Source organism: Vitis riparia, chromosome 18 (assembly GCF_004353265.1).
Source record: "Vitis riparia cultivar Riparia Gloire de Montpellier isolate 1030 chromosome 18, EGFV_Vit.rip_1.0, whole genome shotgun sequence".
Taxonomy (NCBI): domain Eukaryota; kingdom Viridiplantae; phylum Streptophyta; class Magnoliopsida; order Vitales; family Vitaceae; genus Vitis; species Vitis riparia.
The window spans coordinates 34,286,906-34,308,065 of NC_048448.1; the positions used below are offsets into that span (position 1 = coordinate 34,286,906).

The window sequence follows — 21,160 nt, forward strand, 5'->3', positions numbered from 1 at the left end:
ATCTACTAGTAGAAATGGGTGAGGAAATTGTTCGCAGAACTTCCCCTAAAGAGCCTGGCAAACGCAGTAGACTATGGATGCAACAAGATATCTGTCATGTATTAGAGAACCTTAGGGTGAGGATCAAATACATGAACTTATTTTTCAAAAAAGGTTTTAAGCTTTAAAAATATCATTTTCATTTAACCATTTGTGCATGTATATAGTTTTAGTGAATGTTTTCATTTTTTTTTTTTTTTTTTTTTGCATGCTTTTCTGTAAGGAACCGAGAAAGTTAAAGTTATAGCCCTCGAATTGTCTGGCTTAAAGGAAATACGATTTACCACTGCAGCCTTTGCCAAGATGACTAAACTTAGACTGCTTGGAATTGGTGACACTCAAATGCAATGTGAAGTACACATTCCTGATGACTTTAAATTTCATTATGATGAGCTGAGGTGTCTTTTGTGGGACCATTATCCTCTGAAATTATTGCCATCTGATTTTAAGTCTAAGAATCTTGTGTGGCTCTGCATGCCTCATAGCCACCTTACTCAGTTATGGGAAGGAAATAAGGTATGGTTGATTTACTCTTTTTTTTTTTTTTTAGGGGGTGGGGGAGAGGGAATAATATGCTATGTACATAGTTAAGTGAATTATTTATAATCACTTGTCTTTTGTTACAGGTTTTTGAAAACTTAACAGATATGGATCTTAGTGGCTCTAAATACCTGATGGAAACTCCAAATTTCTCAAGGGTCACCAATCTTAAGGTCTTGATTCTGGATGGTTGTACATAGTTGTGTAAAATTCACCCATCCCTTGGAGATTTGGACAAACTCACTTGGTTGAGTTTGGAAAACTGCATAAACCTTGAGCATTTTCCAAGCATCGGTCAGTTGGGATCCCTTGAAACTCTCATTCTCTCTGGTTGCTCAAAGCTAAAGAAGTTTCTGGATATCTCTCAGCACATGCCCTGCTTATGGAAGCTGTCACACCCCTGATTATCTCAGGGAATTTTTTACGAGTGCGCGGTGCTAAGGACCCTTCCTTAGCCAACCTTCCCTTCCCAGTGTTTAGAAGAACAAAGTAGAATACAGAAATAACAAAGCAACAGGGACACACGAGGTTACAGGAATCCTTTCCCAACTTGTATTAATCACTCTTACAAGACAAAATTGCTTCTTGAACCAGAGTATAATACTCTCACCCAAGGCATACGAGAAGGAACCCTTTCCCCAACTCTCACTCCCTGTATCAAGGCTGCAGGAGCCCTTTTTAAATGACTCAATCTGCAGTTACAAATTTGAATTCCCCAATTCAAATCTTGGAGCCAACTTTGGTGGTCATGCAATTGGCCAGAACCGCCCTCAACTGCCCTGCATAACCACCCACCACCCAGATAGTGGCCTGCACATGCCACCCACTTGCACCAGCCATCATCCTTCAGCCAACTGCAGATTGATCAAGGCGACCCCTCCCCCATAAGGCGTCTCTTGGGACCGGGTGCCCATCAGCATGTCTTTGATCAAGGCCCTCTAAGCCAGGCAGCGTGCACCACCCATTCGACCAAGCATCTGGTGCATCAGTGTGCCTTCCTCACACTGATGTATGAGTCCCTGCCATGTCTAGGTGCCCATGGCTTGGGCTTATTGCTTGCTTCCCAGCTTCCCAGCAATGAGCCATGGCATTGCGCCCATGGCTAATCCTTCTTGGTGCATAGGGCATTGCACCCATGTGTTGTGAGTAGGCATCTCGGTGCGAGTCAGCTATTGGAGCCATCAGACCATGGCATTGCGCCCATGGTTTCATCAGCTGGCTCACCGCACAAGGCTTAGGCGCCCTCGTGCCTGCGCGGGGAGGGGGTAGGCCGCACCAGGCCCCGTTCCGTTGCGGCCACGGGGTGCACAACACACATGTCGTGGAGCTCATGTGTGCGTGTTCAAGTCGCGTCGCGTGTCTTAGGCATGCCCAAGGCCGTGCCATGGTGCCCTCTTGGTGCGATCAAGGCTTCTCTTGGTGGCTCCCTCCTTTGAGTCACCTACCCCCCCCCCCCCCCCCCCCCCCTCCCCCTCTCTTAAAGAGCAATACGAGTCGTTTTCATTGTTTTGTGAGAAGACATCAATATGTCTGAGGAGGCATAATAGAATATAATTTTAATTATAAATTAAAATTCCAAGTCCCTCAACCTTCATCTGCACCACCTAAGTCAGGTGCGCGCACACGATGCCCATCTGGTGCGCACGCGGTGCATGTCTGGCTCGCCCGCGATGCGCATCTGGCTCACCCATGGCGCACGCGGTGCGCGTCTGGCTCGCCTGTGGTGAGCGTCTGGCCCGCTCGCGATGCACATCTGGCTCGCATGTGGTGCGCGCGTCTAGCTCGCCCACAGTGCACGCGCGGTGCGTGTCTGGCTCGCCCGTGGCCTCCTCACATGGCTCCTGGAGTTTGAACCATCAAACCTCCAGGATTTCCCTGCTTTCATCCTAGGCTTTCATGGGTGCAAGGCCTACCCATGAGGCCTATTCCTCCATGGTTAAGTCAAGGGTCCAAGGGGCTGACAGAAGCTTTGTTTAGATGGAACTGTATAACAGAACTCGCTTCCTCAATTGGTTATGCCACTGAGCTTGTTATATTGGATTTAAAAAATTGCAGAAAGCTCCGGAGTCTTCCAAGCAGCATTCGTGAATTGACACTTCTTGAGACCCTTTCTCTTTCTAGCTACTTAAGACTTGGAAAACCTCAAGTGAACTCAAGGAAGTTAGATGCGTTGCCATGGACCTTGGCTCTACTTTGTAGTCTTCGGAGGCTTGAGCTGCAAAATTGCAGGAGCCTACGAGCATTGTCAGCGCTTCCATCAAGCTTGGGAATTATAAATGCAAGTAATTGTGAATCACTGGAAGATATCTCCCCTCAATCAGTTTTCTTATTATGTAGAGGTTATATATTTGCAAATTGCTTCAAACTAGCCAAGTTTCAAAATAGGATGGAGCGTGATTTACAGAGTATGGCAGCCGATGTTGACCAAGAGCTCTGGCGGTCCTTTTTTGAGGAAGTAATTTCTCTATGGCTACAACTTGAATATATATATATATATATATATATATATATATATATATATATATATATATATAAGATTAATGTTTGTTACTAGTTTTTCATATTTTCAAGAAAAATGTTTGTTTAGTAGTACTGACATACATTTTTATCAAGGCTCTGTATTTGATTGTTTTTTTGTGGTTATCCATATAAAAAGAAAATGATAAATTAGAATGAAATCATCAGAGTGCAATTTTTAATAAATTTTAAAAATTAAATTGATGTTTTATTACCAAAAACAGTAGGGTATATGGGATCTCTCTTAGAATCATCATGGTTTCTGTCGTGCAGCTAAACCCAGAAGTTCCTGTCCTACTCAGCACTGTTTTTCTTGGAAATGGAATACCGGATTGGTTCATGCATGGTAGCAAAAGGCGGTATAAAATAGATATGAAGGTATCTCCAAATTGGTATACTAGTAACTTTCTGGGTTTTGCTCTTTTTGTTATATTTATATAAATATATATATTGTTTGTTAAAAATAAAGTATAAAAAGAGTTACACTTTTGAAAAATAACCTTTGAAAATAAAGTATAAGAAGGGTTACACTTTTAAAGTGTAAATTAAACACAAGATTAAGTTTTGAAATGTTACAAAACTTGAAAGGTTAAGGAAGACAATGAGTCTTCTCATCTTTGTAACTTTACAAAACTTAAGAGGTATTTACACATATGATTAAGTTTTGAAATGTTACAAAACTTGAAAGGTTAAGGAAGACAATGAGTCTTCTCATCTTTGTAACTTTACAAAACTTAAGAGGTATTTACACATATAATTAAGTTTTGAAATGTTACAAAATTTGAAAGGTTAAGGAAGACAATGAGTCTTCTCATCTTTGTAACTTTACAAAGCTTAAGAGGTTAAGTGTAAGAGAGTTACACATTTGAGATTAAATCATGTTTAATGTGTGAATTAAACATATGATTTAATTTTTGAAATGTTACAAAGATGAAGAGATTGAGGAAGACAATGGGTTTTTTCTCATCCTTATAACCTTTTTTCAACCCTAAGAGTGCTATATATATGACTTTTCTTCTTTTGAAATCTTATGCAGAAAAGTGAAAAGGCTTGATCAATCCCAAGACTATTTCCATTAGTTCCCTAAAGATTTCTAGAGGTGGGAGGAAATAGAGTCTTTGGACAAAGTTCCAAGAACTTGTTTGAGCTTTTCTTGTGTTCTTCTTCTTGTTGTTCTTATTTTATATCTTTGAGAGTTTCATTGTATCAAAGTGAGTGTGTGAGAGTGTTTCTTTTCTCCATTGTATCCAATTTTCTTCAACACTTTCTGCTGTTGTAGCGCCCGCGCCCGAGAAAGAGTCCCCTACAAGTGGTTGGGTAACGTACTGTGACTTGGAATTCCGTGCTCTTAATTCGAAATTGAAATCCAATGGCAGATTTTGCATCTTTGATCATCACACTTCCGATCTTGAACATATAGCAATTGAGTCAGATCATGTGTGGTTGGCCTATGTACCATCATTTCTCGGCTTCGTTCCTGAGAAATTGGGTCGCATTAAGTTTTCATTTGGTACAGACAGCGAGTCCTGCAGTGTGAAGCATTGCGGAGTTTATCCTGTGTACATTAGAAGTAGCCATGATGAGGATTGTTATGGGACTCCTAGTGGAAGAGACCTTGATGATTTCCATGAATGGAGATCAGAAGACCACACAATCGGGAGAAGCTGAAAGAAGCGCAAAGTAGAGGAAGTGTCCAGGAAGATGTGAATGATTCAGTGTTGCAGGATACCATAATCAGAAGCAACCCGGAGGGGGTGATTGTAATGATGACTGTATCGGTCGTTCATCAAAGTGTAATGATTCACAATTGTTATGTGTCACCTAATCATTTTCAAATTCACATTGTGAGTAATTGCTTTTATGTGTGTTTCTAAAATTTCATATTTAATAATTTGAGATACTTTAATTTTAATTTAGTGAATTTATTGACCACCCTTCATTATCATTTTTTTTTTAATATTAAGATTATATTTGATAGAGTTGGATCATAATTTTTTTTAAAAACTATACTCATACTCAAAATAAAAATATCCATTTTGACAAATTATTTGTAATTTAATAAGGATATATATAAAAAATACCAATGGGTATTTTGTTATAAAATATGGGTGACGTAAAAATTATAAAAAAATAAACTCTAAAAAGATATATAATAAGTAATAATAAATATTTTGAAATTATTTTTATTTTTTTAAAATTTTTATATATATAATTTGTTATATTTAATAATAATATCATTTACATCAATAAAAAATAAATTTTATAAATATATATTATTTTACAATAATATTATAATAATATGTATGACATTAAAATACATTTAATATTAAAATTATAATCTATTTTAAGTCAAATGCATTCATGGATATATAATAAATGATGATATATATATATATATATATATATATATATATATTTAAATATTTATATATTTTATATTTAATAAATATATAAATTGTATATATATAAAAAAATTATATTAAAAAAAATTATGTTTTTATATTTTTGGTAATGAATCAAATCAAATTTAAAAATAAAATAATTAAAATTTATTTATTTAATAAAATATCCTTTTAATATTTTGTTTTTAACTTGGATATTTATGTTTTTGTATATATAAGCAGGGACCAAACTTGTTCCGATGGTCACTGAAGGTTTGACCATAGCTGCTGTTTGACTGAGTCACAGCCCGTAATCCGGAAATTTCCGAAAACTCAGCCAAAAATCTGAAAAGAAAATAAAAAAAAAATCAGTAATTACCTAAAATAGTGGAAAAATCCGGAAAGTTGCCGGATAGATATTTCTCCATCACAGGTCGTTTTGATAATCACCAATATAGCATGATTTTGCTCATACTAAGTAACAATTACAAAATGAGTTTATTAAAAAAATAAGTTAATTAAATTACTTAAATCATTAAATTCCAACCAATAACTGTTTTAATAGGAAAGTATTTTAAAATTAAAAAAAATCAATAAAAAATAAAAAATATTCAATATAAATTATTTTTGTGGACTTAAATAAAAGGATGGTGTGACATATGAGACATAATTAAGAAGCCAAAGGGACCCATATATTGAAGTGAGAGAACATTGATCTCCCATCCCATTCAATGTATTTTTTGGGCTACGCACCAAAAAAGGTTAAATTAATTGGGTTGACAGAGGTTGTGTTTAGAAATTTCTAGATTTATTCACTTAAATATTTTGAATAATAATAACAATAATTTGATTATATCTTAATTAAACTCTTTTTATTATGCAAATGTACTTTAAAGGACTGAAATTTGAATAAAAATTCGTATAAAAGTGTCTTAAGATTTTATTTCTTATTAAATTTAAGGAGGTGTTTGGTATAACTTAATACTTATTACTTAATAACTTAAGTTAATTTAAATTTAAATTATAATTAAATTGTTGACTTAAAATTTATTATTTAATTTTTACTTTAAGTATTAAAGTTATTTGATAAAATTAATTTTAAAATTATTAAATTAACATATTTATCTTGATAAACTATATTTAGATCCGGTGAAGGAGATTAAGTAATAATAGAGGTCATGGAATAACAAAGAAAATCATGGAGGTAATTAGGAAGAATGAAGATGTGAACTTAATAAAAAGTTAATTATTTTTAATTATTATTTAAAATTATTTTTAATTTTAAGTTATATCATTAAGTTATTTTATCAAACATATTTAATAACTTAAATTAAGTTATTAAATCACTTTAAATGATTAAGTTGATTTATTAAACACTCAACTAAATCTATTACTTTTTATATTCAAATAAAATATATATCTAAAAATAAAATTTAATTTTAAAAAATTGATACTAAAATATTAAGCCCATTAGCTTTTCATGCAAAAAAAAAATCTTATTAAATCTAAAGCTGTTCATTTGTAATGAGAAGGGCTCCAAATTTGTTTTAAAAACATATTTTTTCATATTATTTTGAAAATGATCATATTTTAAAACCCTTAATTATTGATCATTAATTTTTTTTATAGTAACACAACTTTTTGTACTAAAAAAATGATTAAAAATAAATATTGAAATAATTTTAACCTTAAAAGGGTCCAGTGATGGATAGAGTGCCTTTGGCAACCCAAGAGTACAATTTTAATCAAGCCCATCAGTATGTGTCAAATCAAGTACATATTGTTTACCTATAACTGCATATTACATCCAAAAGGGCATCATTAAAGTATCCTAAAAACCTTTTATATGGATGCCCAAGATTGAACCACGCTAGTTGGTGAGCCCCTAATGAGAGGTGGTATTGGATGGCGTATGTAGTGGTGACATGTCTCCCTCTCACAATCTAGTTGAAAAAGGGTTTCAACGGTTCTCCAACTCCATCCGCCAAACCTAAGACATCAACATGCTCAAAGAACTCATTGGTGGGAAGACAAAGCTAACTATTGAGACACGCCGGGTTCACATAACTTTCCCAACCTTGCTCCCTATTTGGATAGAGATAATAGCATCAAGGTGTCATGACTTAAATAAGACATCTTTAAGGGAATGTAAAGATTAAATAGAAAGGTTATAGAGTGATATGAAATGAGAGGGAGTGTGCGTTGACACCACCTTTCGAAGGAGTGAGTCATCATCAATCATGCATAAGGGATCAGGTTGATATTACCTTGTAGGGATCTAAATCAACCAATCTTATGAGACCACCTCCATGAACTTAAAGGACTAACTCTTTCTCCTTGTGCAAATAAAAGGACTTAACAAGTGTCTTCCAAATAAGAAGGCAATGGTGCACTCTTTTGGCATTTCCATATGTCACATAACGATCCGTTTCTTCTCATATAGATATTATTCACTTCCTCCCATGTAAATAATATTCATTTTAAGTCAGTGAGCTCTCACAACTTTAAAATACATACATAGTCAAGAAGAGTCTATTAAATATGTAGTATAAGGAATTTCTTCCCTCCCCCACCCCACATATACAAACACAATGTCTTCATCTTGTCTCATAAGAACAAGATTCCGACACCAAACAAATAGATACCTATTGCAAAGTTGGACAAATAAAATCTCATGTAAAATCTCACATTGAGTCTAGTGATTAGCTTTGATAATATTTGTAACGAGTTAATTCTTCTCATATAGATTTTATTCATTTTGAGCCAATGAGTCTCATATCTTTAAAATATGTCTACATGGTTAAAAGTCCATTATACATATAATGTTATTTTTTTTTCCTTGATTTGATATATAGATTATTTTATATAATCGTGTGAGTGGAAAACTATTTGATAGATATGATGACGCATGATAGACAATCCAACATCTCGAATTAAAAATCTCAACTTAGAACGTGTGATGGAGATAAGGTCCATGTAGATCAAGGATGAAAATATCGATTATGACTGATATATCGATAGTTTGATTTTATAAATATATCAAGATATATCAAGAAATGATATTTTAACATAAAATATTGATGAAACAAAAATTAATTAAAATTCATGAAAATATTGAAAAACCTAAAAAAAAAAAATATAAGAAGTAAGAATACATATATTATAATTGATACATGAAGAAATTAATATATGAATGATATAATTTATCAAATTTTATTATAATAGGTGATATTTGAAAATTCATTTAATGCTAAAATGATAATTTATCTATTTTATAACATATATATATATATATATATATATATATATATATATATATATATATATATATATATACATAATTATTATATTTGTATTTCATTCATATCCTTGTGCTTTCAATAATAAATTAAATGGAATTTGAAAATAATAATTAAAATCAATATAATTATTAAAACTTTATTTTAATATTTTATCTTTCAAATATATATAAAATTGGGTGTAAATATAATATATTTAAAATTAATGCCACCTTTGGGAGTAAAGGCATGCCGAGTCCACACTCGGCTCATTTGACAATGCTTTGACAGATCAAAAGATCAGGAAAATTCCGATAAATGAAAGAAAAAAATCAGTTGAAACACAAAAAAAAATCACGATAACATGTGAAAAATCCTAAAATATTAGGACATGAAAATATCTCTTTGAATTTGTGTTGACATCCACTGAACCTCAAAATATCCGAGATATATTTTTAAACCTTGATGTAGATAAAGATAAAACTATCAATTTTTATGAAAAATATTAATAATTGAATTTTATGGAGATATGGAAATATATTGGGAACCATCAATAAAAATTTTGATAAAAAATATCAATAGGATAAAAATTGATCAAAACTTATTAAATTATTGAAGAAGATTTTAAAAAATAACAGTAAGTTTTATGTGGAGTGACATTTAGATAATAGCATGTAATATTCCTTAATAACACGTTTAATATTAAAATGATTATTCATGTAATTTGGATATATACAATTATATAAAAAGAAATAATATATATATAAATTGAAATGTATAAGCATAGCCAGATTTGGCTGATGGCAACAGCACATCTTTGCCACACGTAGGCCCAAGGTTCTTATCTTAGAGATTTTTTTTTTTTTTTTCTGCATACAACATGATCGTGGCACCCTGGAGACAACAAAGGTGGAGGGTCTTGGGATTTAAATGCCACGGAGTAAATAAAAAAAAATAGTTAATTTCATTCACATTCTTTAAAGTTTTAATTAAATACAATTAGTATTCATTAGTTTAAAATTTCATCAAATACATATTTTATTTTGAATTAGAGAGGAGGTGTGAGAAAGGAAAAAGAGATATTTAATAAAATTTTAAATCTATGAGAAGTAAATATATTTAGTTAAAACCTTAAGGGAGGTCAATAAGATTAATCCTAAAAAAAAATCTATTAAAATTTTAATATAAATTATGAAAAAAATTTATGATAGATCATGAAAAATTTGGTAATAATTGCTGATATTGTAAATTCAATCCAATATGATAAAATTGGACTCAATTATTAAAATATTTGTAAAAAAAATAAACAAGAATGGATGAAGTTTTGAATTTTAGTACAAATTAGAAACTTTCTAAATATTAACTAAATTGGGATACGAATATGCTTATGCTTTTATTATTTTTTAAAAATAAAAAAAATGTTTTTTCAAATATATTTTAAATTTTCTAATATTAAATTTGTTCAACACTTTTAGTTTTACTTTTTATATGTAAAAGCAAAAGGCCACAAAAATATTTGGTTTTTTAGTTTAATTAAAAAGAATAAATACTAACAAGTAGTGAATGTTAATTCTAAAATATTTTAAAGAAAGCTATAGAAATTAAAAAATATATATTTTATTTCTTTATTTTTCAAAAAAAAAATTGTTACAAATGTAAAACAAGTTACCAAACATCATTTGTAAAATGATTTTCAAAATTTTAAATCAAGAAAAAAAAAAGAAAAAAAAAAAGAAAAACATGCCCCAAATTTGGATCCCCACTAGGATTTTTCAATGGAGGTATAATCATGAACTCCCATTCTGCAGAGAACTTTCCTAAACCTCCATTAAACACAAATCTCTCCACTAATCAACTTTTGAATTAAAGTCCACCTTGGAGACTTCAAAATCATGATGATGGTGGGTGGTTACGTATCTTTGTCTCATCGTTGAAAGTGTTGTTTCTTCAAATTCCAAAAAGTTGGTTGGTAGTAAAAAGAAAAGTAACAAATAAAAGAAGAAATAGTAGGTACAAGTAATTGCAAGAGATTTGTGAAACTACCATGGTAGACAGTGATTTTGGTGGTAAAACACAAATTTTTAGGTTGAAATTTGAGATGACCCATGTTGATTTGATCATACAATTTAATACCCAATACTCAAATTTTCTATACTGATAAGTTTTAAGTTAAAATCATATCACTTATTAGATACTAAATTGGTTTCAATTGGCAATTAAGTTGATACAAACCCAAGAATTCAGTACAATGATGATGACATTATGATATTTACAAGTGCTGCAAGGTAACCTTTCAAAGGAAGGGAAAAATGGAGGAAAAAAATCACAATAAAACAAGGAGAAATCATTTAAATAATAATAATAATAAAAAGGTCTAAACCCCATATTTTGGCCCTCCAAATTAATCTCAAGAAAGGGCACAAGAAGGTGAATTAATAAAATGCCTATAAAAGGCATATGTTGGGAAGCAACTTTCACCTCTTTAATTTTGTCTCATTTATTGGCAAGAAACCTTCTTCACATTCTCTTTAATAAGTTTTTCCTCTTCTCTTCTCCTTTTCAATGGTAACATCCCATCAGCTGATCGTCTATACAGTGTCTCCCCACATATCACAAATCGGGTGGCTAACTATCTCAATGCTCTTTTGTCCTTGGTCATGATGACCTCAGGATATATGCCAAGTCTCAAAAACTGATATATGTCGTGGTACCAAGGCAAACCATAATCTAACTCTGCCTCATCAACCAAGCAACAATAGGTAGGAACTGATCTTAACTCAATCAGTAAATGGCGAACAACAATATCAATAGGAATATCAATCATGGAAGCTAGAGTAGCTAAAGCATCAACAAACTGGTTTTGCGCTCTAGACAGATGTGTATAACTCAAATCATCAAATTTCCCAACCAGTAGCTCTGAGTATGCATGGTAAGACCTAAGCTTCACATCTCTAGTCTTCCAATGGCCCTGAATCTGCCTCAATACCATATTAGAGTCACCAAACACCTCCATCTGTCTAATCCCGAGCTCAAGAGCTATCTCCAATCCCAAGATACAAGCCTTATACTCAACAATATTGTTCGTGGCAGGGTGTCGATCAGGGAATGCTAAACGAACAGATCTAGGAATGTGGTCACCAAGAAGGGATATCAGGAGAGTACCTATCCTGTATGCAGAATGGTTGGCCTCACCATCAAAGTACATGTACCAACCTGACAAACTATTCACTACAGCGATATCCTCATCAGGAAAGTCATCATCAGTCGCTCTACCATCAGAAACTGGTAGTGAGGCTAAGTGATCTGCAACAATGCTCCATCTGATAGACTTCTGAGTGACATAATGAATATCAACTTTGTCAAAAGTACGAGCCATCTTATCAATCTACTAGTCAATGCGGGTCTATCAAACAAATACCTCAATGGATTTAGGCGAGAAATCAAGTGCACTGAATACTGTGTCATGTAATGCCTCAATCTCTTGGTGGCCCAAACTAACGCTAAACAAAGACGCTCAATCATAACATATCTCATCTCATACTCTAACATCCTCTTACTCAAATAATAAATAGCTCGCTCCTTTCCTGAATCATTGAGCTGAGCCAACATGCACCCCAAAGTTATGTCTGAGACTGACAGGTGTAAGAGTAAGAGACGACCTGGTATAGGAGGCACCAAGACTAGAGGTGATAATAAGTACTCTCTAATCCTCTCAAATGCGCGCTGGCATTGATCATCCCAAACAGTAGGCTGACTTTTCCTCAAGAATCGAAAAATAGGCTCGCAAATATATGTCAATTTGGCGATGAATCTACTAATGTACTGAAGTCTACCCAAGAAACCTCTGATCTCTCTCTCAGTCCTCGGCGCAGGCATGTCAAAGATGGCATTGATCTTATCTGGATCCGCTTCTATGCCTCTCTCACTAACCATGTATCCCAGTAGCTTCCCAGAAGTCACTCCAAAAGTGCATTTCTTAGGATTCAGTCTTAATCTGAACTATTTGATCCTCTCAACAAATCTCTCCAAAGCTTCCAGGTGATCTGCTCTATCTCGAGATTTCACTATCATGTAGTCTACATAGACCTCAACATCCTGATGCATCATGTCATGGAAAATGGTAGTCATTGCTCTCTGATAGGTAGCTCTTGCATTCTTCAAACCAAACGACATCACACTGTAGTAGTAAGTATCTCACTTAGTAATGAAAGACGTCTTCTCCATGTCCTCTAGAGCCATTAGAATCTGAATGTACCTGGAAAATCTGTCTATAAAGGACAACATCGAATTACCTGCCATACTATCAACTAACATGTCGATGTGTGGGAGAGGAAAATCATCATTGGGACTGGCCTTGTTGAGATCTCGAAAATCAACAAAAACTCTCACTTTGCCATCCTTTTTGGGAACATGGACGACATTGGCTAGCCACTCGGGATACTCGACCACTGATAAAAATCCTACACTGAGTTGTTTCTGAATCTCCTCATTCACCTACAAACTCCAACAAGGATGTAATCGTCTCAACTTCTGCTTAACCGGTCTGACATGAGGTAGAAGTGGCAAGTGATGCTGGACTATGGATGGATCAAGTCCTGGCATGTCCTCATAAGACCATGCAAAAACATCCAAATATGATCTAAGCAACTGGGCAAGGCCATCCATCTCATCTGTAGACAAATCCAATCCAATCCTCAGCTCCCTAGGCTGGTCTACTCTACCAAAATCAATAATCTTTGCATCTCCTATAGTAAGCGAAACTCTTTGATCACTAAGACTCGAATCAGAAGCAGAAGAAGAGTCCTCATCTGAATTGTGTTGTATAACCTCATCATCTATATCAAATATCTGTAATGTGGGTGAATGAGGTGCAGATAAAGTGATGTCACAAGAGACAGGCAAATACTAAAAAAGACTCATATCCATATATGAAAAAAGAGTCGGTACATCATCAGAACGGGAGGCAAATCCCGACAGTACATCAAAAGAAAGTGGTGGGTCCACATGCTCGGACTTTACCATGGGGCTAGTAACACCCACAAATACATCATCATCAACTATATCAGCCTCTGAAAACTCCAGAACAGGATCAATCTGGATCTCCTCAGCAACCTCGATGACGGACACCCCAAATAGATCAAATGGCGAAGCAAACTCAGACTGGACTATCCCATCAATCTGACTCATACTCATCACAAGCATCTCATCAATGTACCCGTCGTGTGGAACAACTCCATCCACCATGTCCCCGACCTCAGCAAATGTCCCATGCTCATCAACCTTATCCAGGAAATAGAGTGTCATAAGGCTCATACGATTTGGAGATAATGGGGCGGCCAATGTAGACGCGGAAGTGCCAGGAGCTCCTTCACTCAACCGCAGCTGATGGACAAGATGTTGAAGCTCGACCTCCTGAATAGTGTTAAATCCATCAATAATCCCACCTGAATGCGTCTGTAGCTCCGGTGCCCTCACAATGTAGTCCGCCAAGCTCATGCTGTATGGGCGAACAGGATAGTCAAATGGTGTGTGAGTCAATCGGGTTCTCACCCTTTCCTTACGCAATCGCGCCATATATCAATAATCGGCCTCAGTAGGAACAAAACCAAGACCGAAAGGAGTATCGTGATCAACTGCGGCAATGAACTCTCCAGAGCCATGCTGACGACGCCCTAAACCTAAGCCAAGTAAGAAAGACATAGATCTCATCATGTCCAAAACCACTGTACTACCATGCTCATCAAAGGGAAGTGCCACATGATCTCTACATAACTGCTCAACCTCCACAGTCTGCATCTCATCAAAGGTGAAGCCAGTTAGAAATAGGTCGTCGTCGCCATGACTAATCTCTAATATTGGCTCAGAAGTAGAATAAGTGTCTCCAATAGATTGTATAGTAATGACTCTGCCCTCATATATGAACTTCACTTTCTAATGAAGGGAAGATGGTATAGCTCCTGCTCTATGGATCCAAGGTCGACCCAATAATAGGTTAAAGGATGTGGGAATCCTCAAAACCTAAAATAAAGCAGAGAATGTGACCGGGCCTATATGCAAATCCAATGTCAACGTACCCAAAACCTCTCTACGTGTATTTTCATAGGCTCGAACTGTCTGAGAAAATGGCTCAAAGTTTGAAGGCGCATAGCCGAGGGCAATTGCAGTAGCTAAGGGGTAGACGTTCAGGGCCTAGCCATTGTCCAAAAGGACAGATGAGACTCGATGGCCTGAACAACCGACTGAAATGTAGAGAGGTAAAGTATGGTCAAAACCTCTAGGGGGTAGATCATCAGCAGAGAAGACAATGCATGTGGCCCTGTCAGTTGTCAACATGTAGATCAATCCCTCAGGAGAGGTAGATGTCTCAACTTGTATCTGACTCAACGCCCTGATCAGTGCCTCCCAGTGGTATGTAGATGATGCCAAAAGACTCCAAATGGAGATGCGGGCCTGGGTGCTCTGGAACTGTCTCAAAATCTCATCATCTTCTCGTCCGATATCCTCATGAGAGGTTGCACCCTCCAAGGGTCTAGCGGCTGTGAGAGGATGCTATCATACTTCCCTACCTCCGCGAATGACATACTGAACATCCTGAGCAGCCATCTCATCAGGATCTCGACTCAATATAAACGGAGACTGAATGCTATAACATAGGTGAATCAACGACCCAATCGTGGTCAACTGCAATGGTGGCATGTCAGGGACCGGTCTAAATGGTGCAAATGCCTGTGAGTCTGAGATCACTACATCAACCTCATAGCTCTCATCCACTACTATGGGCTCTGACTCATAGTCATCCCAACTCAACATGTGGATATGATCATCAAGCTCGGCAAAGTCAATGAAATGTATGTCATTGGCCAGAGGGGGAACTGCATGTGTAGTATGGGCTGGTAACGAGTTAGTGATTACACTCATCTGACCCAAGTGAACCAAACCCTGATCAATCAAGTCTTGGATGGCATGTCTCAGAGCAGTACAACGATCAGTCTCATGCTCTGGCCCTTGATGATATGCGCAATGTAAATCTATCCTGAACTGTGGTGGGATAAGTTGAGGCAATGGCCTAGGAGCAAGAGTTTTCAATAATCCAGCCTCTGTGAGCTTCCAAAGAGCTTGGCTCAACGACATATCCAACTATGAGAACTGTCTCTACGTCCTCAAAGCGAAAGGAGCGAAAGTCTACGGAGCTCTAGGTCTAGGATAAGAAGCTGGAGGTCTCATTGTAATCTGTGTTGCATAGCATGGCTGTACTGGGATAGGATATAAAGCCGAAGGTCTCTCTGTGCCCTATGTGGCATAATAAGGCAATGCTAGTGTGAAGACAAGTAAGCCTATCATACGACTGAGGAAGTACTCGTGGCCTATACTGCACATGAGGTGGTGGTGAGTAGTAGAATCCAAAAGTCTACCCAATTGTCTGATAGTGTCTAGGAGGTCTTAACCCTGCTGAACTGATAACACCAACATTTCCTAATCTTTGTCCTCCTAAAGGCTTCTTCCCCTTAGAGTTAGTAGGGAAAGACTTGGACCCTAATCCTCTAGCTATGCCTTCATCTATACCATACAATGCCTGCACCAAAGAGTCAAAGTCCATGTGTGGGAATCCCATCAAATGCCTAGCAAATCAAGGCTGCAAGCTCCTCATAGCCATGCTAATCTAATCCATCTTAGATGGCCTATCAATAACCTATGAAATCTTCTCCCTCCGGTAGGAGATAAATGAGGTGACTGACTCTTCTGGCCTCTGCTTCAAAGCCTCTAACTCTCTTCTCGAAACATCAATGACAGTGTTAAATGCAAACTGTCTCAAAAACTCCTGGGTCAAATCATCCCAAGTCCGGCGGCGTGATGTATCCAATGAAGCAAACCAACGTTGCGCCGCACCACTCAGGGACATAGGGAAAAGCATGACCATCTGAGCCTCATCCAGTCCATGGGCCCTTATAACCATATTGTAAAGCCTCAAATGGATGTGAGGACAGCCAATGCCCGTGTATCTCTCAATCTCAGGCATCCTAAACTTGGCCGACAAACTGGCCACTGGTGCTCTATCAAAGTCCTCCCAAGTAATAGCTCCGTTTGAAGTCCTCAACTGCCTCAATCTCTACTCAAGTCTATCCATACGAGCATGTGGGTCCTCTTAGATTGGGGTAGGCACTATGACAGGAGGCGGGGCAACCTCGGTCTGACTATGCAGAGTGAAAGGTATAGCCTATGGTGCTGACTGACTGGGTGGAGGGGGTGGTAGTAGTATAGGGTCGTACTGTGCGCCATCCTAAGGCGGGACCTGCTAGGCCTGCTGCCCATCTATCCTCTGGTCGAGGCTAGTTATAGCCTCCTGAATCGAAGCCATGGCCGAAGCAAACTGATCAACGATAACCACCTGCGAATCCATATTTGTTTGATCTAACTGGTCTGACACTCTGATCAATCTAACTCTAACTCTGATCCAAGAAGCTAAACCCAGATCGAATGTATCAATACTCTTACAATAGTGGAAATACTAAATAAGATACAGTGTAAGAGAAATTCTATAAGGAATGTCTATCAAATATGCCGAAAGGTAACCTGGAAGTATTCAAACTGATATCCAATTCTGAGCAAATATATAAGAGACTACTATGAAGGTAACTAAACTTATCACTGCTGACCCAGCTCTGAAGACCCACAGATGCACCCACGTATAGGAAATGAAATCCTAATCAAAGGATTTAAGGCTCAACCTACAAGGTCAATGTGGCTCTTAAAAGAAGAGAGGTGGACTTTAAAGGATCCTTAATAGAAGTGATCATACCCTCCGGCGGTACGCAATCCTCTGCATGCCTCCGAAGAGACGAGGTGCTTCCATGCAAGGTGGTCATCACCTCCACACATGCACTACCTCGACATCCCAGGAGGGTTTCCTATAATGAAAGCTCTTGCAACTCTCAGCACTCAGTAGTCAACTAAAGTGCACAGTGAGTGGTGTGGGTGCATCCGAAAAACTATGAAGTTAAAGCAGAAAAAAAAAAAAAAAAAACACATTGGTCACACAAATATCCATGAAGCTTTGCTCTGGGCTATACAAGTCTTCAAAGATCGGACTCCAATCAGCATCAATATGTCGACCTCCTCCAAAATGCTCCCAAACATAAATATAGCTCATCGCTAGACCCTACTCCTAATCACTAGCTCGGTCGAAGAGCAAACAAAGCAACAAGTCTCATATCAAATACGAGATCAAGGGAAACTAGTTCGACCGAGACTAGGAACTTGGATATAAGGGGATAGGTGTGTGTCCCACACAGTCAAGTAACTCATGCAATCACACGGAAAGGAAGAAGTCATGCAAAACACATGTATATATCATCTAAATCTACACACAAGCTAAGCAGAGAGTGATAATCGAGATGGATATATAGCAAGGATAGCATGCTCCAAGATGATTAAGATAATATACAAGCAGGAGAATCAACACAAAGACAAACAAGATATACAACAAAATGAACATACATGTCAAAATGAGCAGGATAATCATGGCAAGAGCAAAACCAATATGCTAAGACAATCAAGAGAATCAATCAATATCATCAGCATGTTAATGTCTCAAATGGATATAATGATCAAGCATGGAAAATCATCAAATCAAAATCCTCAATGTGTTATGATCACTCAAGCATAGAAAAGCACAAAGGGAAGGTATCCATCAATCGACTAATCAAACACCGCATTTGCCTCACCTTAAGTTCAAGCTTGACCCTCTAAACACTCCCTAGTGAAGTTGGCATTTTGTGGACCCCATATTTCACTCGATGCATTCCCACTCGATGGCGAAACTGGCTTTTTTTATTTGTTTATTTGGTGAAAATATGATTTTTAGAAAAGACTTAGAGTTGTTACTTATTTTTGTTTTATTTTTAAGGGAAAAAAATAAGAAAGAAAACCCTAAGTGTGACTCCTTATTTGGAAAAGACAGTCTGAGGAAAACCAAAGTTGGGTCCGGGGGTCAGGTTGCTTATTGGGAAGGTACGGTAAAGACCGTAGCACCCCTCTAAGCCCTTAAAAATGGGTCTCTACTAAATAAGGTGAAGCAAGTGTGACAATTGATAAGGAAATCAATGGATACTAATGAAATGATCAAATAATAAAACATATCGAGCATGAGAACGAATGAATAAACGAAATAGGAGTGAGAGCATACCTTAGCAGCAAATAATAGTGCACTATCATGAAAACAAGGTTAACTCAAGTACAAAATTATCGTGTATATATATATATATATATCAAAGAGCAAGACAAAAATCATGCAATATTCATTAAGCATAACAGTTGACAATCAGAGGAGAAAACTCATATGTAGGGTTCCCACCAAAGCCTAATTGATTTTTCATGAATTAATCCCACAAATTCCATTGTTTTGGAATTATGAAAATCATTCATGCTTATTAAAAATCAAGGAAAGCGAAAAATTATTTTAAAATGAAAGAAAATTTGAGAAAAGTACTTACCTGAAAGGAAAGGTAGCAAGTTTATTTAAAAACGAGATTTTTAGTGACTTAAAACCCTAATGAAGGGTAAAAAGTGGTGGAATTAAAAAATATTTGAAAACTAGAATGAAATTAAAATTATTTGAAAGAAAACTAGAGTTTTGAAATTTATTTGAAAGTTAAATTCTCGAAAATTATTTGAAAATTGGAGTTTTGAAAATTAAATTTAAGAATTGGAATTTTGGAAATTAAATTTGAAAGAAATTGGAATTTTGAAAATCATTCGAGTTTGGAGTTTTAAAAATTAAACTTAAGAATTGGAATTTTGAAAATTAATTTTTGAAATAAATTGGAGTTTTAAAAATTAATTGAGAATTGGAGTTTTGAAAATTAAATTTAAGAATTGAAGTTTTGGAAATTAAATTTGAAAGAAATTGGAATTTTGAAAATTAAACTTAAGAATCGGAATTTTGGAAATTAAATTTGAAAGTGAAAATTTTGGAAATTAAATTTGAAAGAAATTAGAATTTTGAAAATTATTTGAGAATTAGAGTTTTGAAAATTAAATTTAAGAATTAGAATTTTGGAAATTAAATTTGAAAGAAATTGGAATTTTGAAAATTATTTTAGAATTGGAATTTTGAAAATTAAATTTAAGAATTGGAATTTTGGAAATTGAATTTGAAAGAAATTGGAATTTTGAAAATTATTTGAGAACTGGAGTTTTGGAAATTAAATTTAAGAATTAGAATTTTGAAAATTAAAATTTAAAGGAATTAGAATTTTGAAAATTATTTGAGAATTGGAGTTTTGAAAATTAAATTTGAAAGAAATTAGAGTTTAGAAAATTAATTGGGAAAGAAATTGGAATTTTGAAAATTATTTGAGAATTTAAAAATGTGAATTTTAAAAAATTATTTGGGAATAGAATTTTTATATAAATTAAATTTTAACGTTAAAATATGAAGAATTAAGAGGGCCAAACACTGAGGGTGGGCATGCATTTCGAGAAAACACAGTAGCCTTGACCTCAACAAAGGCTGCACATGGTGGCAAATGATTTATTAAAATTGGACTTATTTTAAAATAAAGAAAGAAAGATTGAAGAATTAAAATCATTTGATAACAATTTTTTTTTTTTTGAAAATCCATTTTTGGAAGTAGGCATGAAAATGAATGAATGAGATAAGCAAGTGGGCTTTGGAAATGGACATAGGAGAGTGGCCATGTGTGGTCCCCGCATTTCATAATACATACTCAATGTTTCTTCGTTATAACCGTGAAGTGCATAACCCGCGATAATGGAATTCCATCCTACTGTGGTCTTCATCGGCATTTCATCAAACAATCTATGTGCATCAGTCATCATCCCATATTTTACATGCATTTAACAAAACCATGTCCCTCAAATACTCATCCAGATTAAACCCACTATTAATCATGTAACTAAACACCTTTTCCACCCCTCTAATTGATTTTGACTCGATAGACGCACTCACTAATGCATCATACGTCTTGCCACCCATGTCATAAGCACCATTCAACTCTAAAATTTCAAATTATTCAAGTTCCTCTATTGAATGGAAACAAACACCGGGAAAATGACTTTCTCTCAAAATCTTGTCAACTGAGAACAAATGCGGAAAGCCACAGTTACTCCGGATATGATCCAATGACATATTCTGATTACGAGACAACGGGATATCTATGTTGGGTTGTCAAAAAGAACAACAAAACACACATGCAAACAACTGAACACTAATGCTCTGTTTTCCATAAGGATAGATAAATTCAGAGTCGAGTTCAACATATTTGCACCAAGAAGAAACCAAGATCAACATGAAATAGAATAAAACAATCCGAAAGGGAAAATGTAAAGAATGCTAGAACCATACCTAGACCAAAATGACAAGCTCCTCCTCTCCTTAGTTCGAAA

The 21,160-nt window shown here is 35.6% G+C and overlaps 1 protein-coding gene across 1 annotated transcript; it reads right to left on the reverse strand.

Moving 5' to 3' along the window:
* Positions 1-11,384: 11,384 nt before the first annotated feature.
* LOC117905763 lies at positions 11,385-12,131 on the reverse strand. Its single transcript, XM_034818638.1, has one exon. The coding sequence runs from the start codon at positions 12,129-12,131 to the stop codon at positions 11,385-11,387; it is 747 nt and encodes a 248-aa protein (XP_034674529.1).
* Between the last annotated feature and the right edge of the window lie 9,029 nt (positions 12,132-21,160).

Coding starts and splice junctions, on each gene's coding strand:
- LOC117905763 (XM_034818638.1), bottom strand. CDS start 12,131: ATGGCTCGTACTTTTGACAAAGTTGATATTCATTATGTCACTCAGAAG.